This window comes from Lonchura striata, chromosome 15 (genome assembly GCF_046129695.1).
Source record: "Lonchura striata isolate bLonStr1 chromosome 15, bLonStr1.mat, whole genome shotgun sequence".
NCBI lineage: Eukaryota > Metazoa > Chordata > Aves > Passeriformes > Estrildidae > Lonchura > Lonchura striata.
In genome coordinates, this window is record NC_134617.1 from 4,517,794 (window position 1) to 4,524,045 (window position 6,252).

General features: G+C 50.2%; 1 protein-coding gene across 1 annotated transcript; it reads left to right on the forward strand.

Moving 5' to 3' along the window:
* Positions 1-3,683: 3,683 nt before the first annotated feature.
* Positions 3,684-5,673, forward strand: MED7 (mediator complex subunit 7). Its single transcript, XM_021552169.2, has 2 exons — positions 3,684-3,738; positions 4,709-5,673. The coding sequence occupies exon 2, from the start codon at positions 4,727-4,729 to the stop codon at positions 5,417-5,419; it is 693 nt and encodes a 230-aa protein (XP_021407844.1). The 5' UTR covers positions 3,684-3,738; positions 4,709-4,726; the 3' UTR covers positions 5,420-5,673.
* Positions 5,674-6,252: the final 579 nt, after the last annotated feature.

Here is a 6,252-nt window from a genome sequence, read left to right on the forward strand (position 1 = left end):
GTGAGATACCTGGTTTATTGCTAAATAACCATGAAAGCTCTGTTTTGAGCTTTGAATCTGTTTGATAACAGGCCATAGAGCAAGAAACAGTTTAGCTGTCATGCACTGCTCTGTGTTGTGCCCCAGTTTTCACATGATGGGAACATTAAACTCCTACTTCAGCAGGCGTGCCAATAGGCTGCAGCTGATATTTTAGTCTGAGGAGTCAGGAAGAAAAGGTTGCACAGTACTGCACTGCAAATTCATTCACTCCCAAAGCCACAGCGGGAGGCAGGGAGATGGGAATTAACCACAGCAGATGGAGACATAAAGCTTGGTTAAGTCTCCTTCACCCCCAACAGGCTCCTTTTCTCTTGCCCTCCTCCCTGGTTTATCCTGCAACAAAGCCTGTAACAATCACCAAAAAAGGAAATTCCTGAGCTCATTGCTTAACCAGGCTACAAGATCTAACCCTAACCTACGCCCAAGAAGAGACTGGAACCGAGTTTGACTTTGGCGTTGTTTTTCAGACAACATGAGAAAAACACACACACATCTATTTATCTATTTATTTATTATTTAGAGTGCAATAGCAGCAAGAAATGAAAGAAATCTGTTGTAGCACAGAAGAGAGAAGCACTGTTCTAAGAGCATGCCTGAAAGTGGGGTTTATATTTACTGTGCTTGTACAATGTTTGGATTCCAGTTCTGCTAAAATAACAGCATACTGCAATGGCACACACTGTACACACTGCTGCTGAATTAACAGAAATGGAGTGCTTGCTACTGAAACATGCCAATTTGCATAAAATTAGTTATGAAGAAAATGAAAATAAACTTAACCAAAGCTATAAATTAAGATATTGAGTCTTTGAGGCAGAGAATATCATGGTACTTTTTCACCATCTGTTGAAGGGGTGTCGAAGTTCATTCCCACAAGCTGGAGATGATGTAGGAATTGTGCTTCATTACCAGTGCTAGGCTTGTACTGGATAGTGCCCTTATTTCAGAAAAGAGCTGGACTGGAGCAAGAAGCAAATTGCAGAGTGCTACACTTGAGATTCCCCGTCATTCTTAATTTCTCATTTAGAAGCACTGTAAGGAGAAGTGTCAGCTGCTCCCCGTGGGCTGGAAAGGGTCATCCATGGGTCTTCTGAGAAGCAGCCCTGCCACCAAGAGCAAGACTCATCGATGTTATATTCCCTCTGTCTTGGCCACCATCATACAGAAAATGCGTCAAGATCACAGAGATCGAGGGAAAAACAAGAGCATGGCTCTCTCTGCCTGCTCCTGTTTGAAGTCACAGCATTTTACATCCTTGCTGCATGGTTCACTGAGTGCAAGGCACTAGAGAATCAAGCTCAGCTCCTGTAAAAAGAATGTGAAATCAAAGTCTGGAAAGTCCAATGAAACCAAGGATGTGTTGGTACCTCCTACTACATGTGTTATCTCATGCATCTCTGGAGGCAATGATTTTTATTCCTTATCTTTCTTTCAGAGTATGATGTAACAAGATGATTTGAGACAAGATAAGAGATTTCTGTCACAGAAATGGAGAGGACAATTCCCCACCCCATGTTCCCAGCCTCCTCCTTTCCTTCTGCCTATGCACAGTCCCCTCTCAAAACCTCTCCCTGATGTTCACAGGGTACACAGCACAGCATGTTAATTCATTAGAAAAGCTGAAAACTTTACAAAAAAAAACCCTGCAGTAATGTTTTATGGGTTTGGAGCTGCATCAGTTTGCTTTGCAATCCAGTGCCTGATGGTGGTGGCACAAGCAATGACAAGAAAAGGGTGCACAGCCAGTGAGGGGCTGGAGGAGCAGGGAGGGAAGAAAGAAGAGAGGGAAGAAAGAAGCAGGAATAGAAGTGAAGGAATGAGATCACCTTTTCCAAAGGAAAAACGTTTTAGTTGCAGCATGGAACTGCATCCTTGTCTGAATTCAGCAAATTGCTTACAAATGAAAACAAATCAGCGTATTTTTCAGCCAGGCTTTTACTCACTGTAAAGTGCAGTTCAGTTTGGAATATTTAAATATTCAACTCATTGTAAATTGTAAAGTGTAGCTTAATTTGCAATATATAAATATTCAGATATTCAGTACATCGTTTCAGGCTTTCTCATCAAATAAGTATAACGATTCTGGATCTTCTTTGCATGTTTTTAGGAATAATTAGCAGGATCCAAAGTAATTATCATTCAACTGAATTTTTTTTAGTAAAGAATCGATCTGGAAGAGTGAATCTGTAAGTGACACTGCGTGTGCGGTGATGGGTCCCTAACACCCAGGCCATTGCTGCCATCTGCTGAGGGAGAGAGAACGGCACAGAAACGGCCAAGTATCGAAAAAACCTTCCTTGCTGGCCATTTCAGGGAGAAAATCCCGCAGAAGCGATGCCAGCAAGCCCAGCTCCACCTGACCCGGTGAAAAACTTACATCCACCATGTTAACTTCAACTCCTCCTGGAAGAAAACGGAAAGAAAAGCAACGGAGCCCAACTGTTTGTCAGTTATGGTCAGATTTAGCGTTTTCTGCTGCCGGATGGCTGCAAACACTTCCCAGGGGGACCTCGGAGGTATTTTCCAACCGGATTGGTTCTGTGATTCCTGTGATTGTTCCGTAATGCTGTTGTCTCCCAGCAGCGGGGCCGCCCTGACGAGCGCTGTCCCCGCTGTCCCAGCTCCCGGGGCCGCCGGGCTGGTCCCTCCTGCCCCGGCGCTCCCGCTGCCTCACAGCGGCTGGTGGCGAGGGAGCCCGCTCCTGGGGCACGGGACACCGAGGGGAACAACGCCGAGGGACACAGGACACCGAGGGACACAGGACACCGAGGGACACAGGACACTGAGGGGAACAGGACACTGAGGGACACAGGACACTGAGGGGCACAGGACACTGAGGGGAACAGAACGCCGAGGGACACAGGACACTGAGGGATACAGGACACTGAGGGGCACAGAACGCTGAGGGGAACAGGACACTGAGGGGCACAGGACACCGAGGGGAACAGAACCTCTGAGGGGCACAGAACACTGAGGGGAACAGAACGCTGAGGAGCACAGAACGCTGAGGGGCACAGAACGCTGAGGGATACAGGACACTGAGGGGCACAGGACACCGAGGGACACAGGACACTGAGGGGAACAGGACACTGAGGGGCACAGGACACTGAGGGGAACAGGACACTGAGGGACACAGGACACCGAGGGGAAGAGAACGCCGAGGGGCACAGGACACTGAGGGGAACAGGACACTGAGGGGAACAGAACGCCGAGGGGCACAGGACACTGAGGGGAATAGGACACTGAGGGGAACAGAACGCCGAGGGGCACAGGACACTGAGGGACACAGGACACCGAGGGGCACAGGACACTGAGGAGCACAGGACACTGAGGGGTCACAGAACGCTGAGGGGTCACAGATCGCTGAGTGGTCACAGACCGCTAAGAGACCACAGACTGCTGAAGGGTCACAGAGCGCTGGGGAGGGTCACGGACCGCTGAGGGGGTCACAGACCTCTGAAAGGTACCCACCGCCCCAGGATGGGGCAACCCCCACCCCGCCATACCGGGAACCACGCCCCGCGCCTGGCCCCGCCCCCGAGCGAGCTGAGTGGAGGAGCGCCTGACTGCTCTGCGTCACAGCCAATCAGAGCGCGGCACCGCGAGGCCGCCAACCAATAGGGAGAGAGAGGAGAGGGCGGCCGGGCGGAAGCGGCTGCGGCGGCGCTGAGGGAGCGCGGCGGGCGGAGCGGGCAGGTGAGGGCGGGAGGGCCGGTGCGGCCTCCGCGGGGTCCGTGCGGCCTCCGCGGGGTCCGTGCGGCCTCCGAGGGGCCCGTGAGGCCTCCGAGGGGTCCGTGCCCTCCGAGGGGCCCGTGCCCTCCGCCGGGCCGTGGCTCCGGCTCTTGTTTCTTCAGCACTGACTTGGCGAGCCCCGCCGCGGGGTTTGGGCCTCCCCAAACTCCCTCCTCCGCAGGGCAGGGCGGCGGGTGTGGGCCCTGCCTGGTTTCTCTCGTGGGCGCGGGTGAAGAGGGGAGGCCGCACGAGGAGCGGCTGAGGTCACTCGGTCTGGCCAGCCCGGAGAAGGGCAGACTGAGGGGGGATCTCACCGCGGGCTGCAGCTTCCCCCCGAGGGGCAGCGCCTATCTTTGCCCTCTGAGGCCAGTGACAGGGCCCGAGGGAGCGGCTGGAGATGTGCCGGGAGAGGGTTACGTGGATATTAGGAAAAGGTTTTTCCTCCAGAAGGTAGTTGGGCACCGAACAGGTTGCCCAGGCTCTCCTTGGTCACAGCCCCAGGCCTAAAATACTTCAAGAAGCCTTTGGGAAATGCTGTCAGCCATGGGGGAGATTTTTGGGGTGTCCTGTGCAGGGCTTTTGCAGATCCTTGTGTATTACTTCCAGCTTGGGATATTCGGTGATTCTGGGGGGTTTGCCCACCAGGACCCATCTAGGGAAGGGGGTCACCCTTCTCCCTTTGGCTGCCTAGTTTACAGGCTGCTCTTTCATATTTAGAGAAATGAGTGTTTTGTGTGCTTCTAGTACTTGGTATAAGTAAATCTTAGTGAAAAGATAACGTGGATTTGCCAGGAGTTTCCTGTATTCTGCAAATGGATTTGTCTCTTCTTGCTCATTTTCTTACTGCCATCTCCCATATTTTGTCTTTTCTTACATTTATATTATAAACTTGTGACACAAATTGTTAACATTTGTTTCTTGGGTCATTCCCTAGAAATTTCATCTGGCAAAAATGGGTGAACCTCAGCAAGTGAGTGCCCTTCCTCCGCCTCCAATGCAATATATCAAAGAATACACTGATGAAAACATCCGTAAAGGCCTGGCTCCAAAGCCACCTCCTCCTGTGAAGGACAGCTACATGATGTTTGGCAACCAGTTCCAGTGTGATGATCTGATCATCCGGCCCCTGGAGAGCCAGGGGATCGAACGGCTGCATCCTATGCAGTTTGATCACAAGAAGGAGTTAAGGAAACTTAACATGTCTATCCTGGTCAACTTCCTGGACCTCTTGGACATCTTGATAAGGAGTCCAGGGAGTATAAAGCGAGAGGAGAAACTGGAAGACTTGAAACTGCTTTTTGTCCACGTGCATCACCTTATAAATGAGTACCGGCCTCACCAGGCCAGGGAGACGCTGAGGGTCATGATGGAGGTGCAGAAACGGCAGCGCCTGGAGACGGCCGAGCGCTTCCAGAAGCACCTGGAGCGAGTGGTGGAGATGATCCAGAACTGCCTGGCTTCCCTGCCCGATGATCTGCCTCACACAGAGGGGGGACTGAGAGTCAGCGTGGAGCCCATGGACACTGACGATGGCAGCAGCTGTGCTGGACAGAGCGAAAAACAGAGGGAGCGTTCTGGTGGCAAGAGAGATCAGGTTTTGGACAAAGATGCAGCAATGTGCAGCATTATTGATGAGATGACATGAAGCAAACAGCTGGTTTTGTTAATGCACCGCAGTGAGAGACAGAAGGGGTTCTGAGGATGCATTTTGTATTTTGTTTTGCTGTTGTACAAGCAGAAAGAGCAATTGTTGTGCACCTGTTGGAGGTTGTGGGTGACTGGGCAGATGAAAATGTTTAAAGTTTTGTGGTTTTTTGGTAAAAAATAAAAAGTCTAATTTTTGTTAAATGTAGCATGTGAGGTCGTAGGCACAGATTAAAGTTGGCTTTTCCTGTTGTACTTTCATTGTTTTGGGTATGCCATTCTATAATTCTTTATGCTGAGTCAAGAAGAAATTCCTACAAAAATGGTGTTTGTTTTTTGCACAAACAACACACAGGAACTTGGAAAACAGGCAGACAGAAACTCTGATTACACGAAAGCAATCCTTATGGTCTGTGTTTGAGGTGAAATCTAAAGCAAGTGGGTTAACTGGTGTCCTGTAGCTCTCACATCCTTTTATTGTGTGACCTGAATGGCTTTCCTGGGATCCTGGCAGAGACAGCCTGCCCTGCCTTTCCCATTTTTGCAGAGCAGTTTCAGGATCCTCCTGGTAATTATCAGAATTGTTCCTCTAGCAGCTGTCTGCAGTTTCCTCAGAAACCAGAGGAGCTGAGAGGAATCCTTTTCTTAAGGAGTTCTACTTCCAGCTGCTGCATGCAAAAATCACCTTCATCCGTCTATCACTTCTTTCCTACAAGTGTATTGCTAGTTTGTCTCTCAGACATTAATCCCTTGGTTTTCCTGATTTTCCCTTAAAACTGCTGTCAGTTTGGTGCCTCTCTTCTCCTATAAGGCAGTCATGCAAGGCAAGGTTCC

What these genes read in the sequence shown, in the direction of transcription:
- MED7 (XM_021552169.2), top strand. Translation starts at nt 4,727, where the DNA reads ATGGGTGAACCTCAGCAAGTGAGTGCCCTTCCTCCGCCTCCAATGCAA.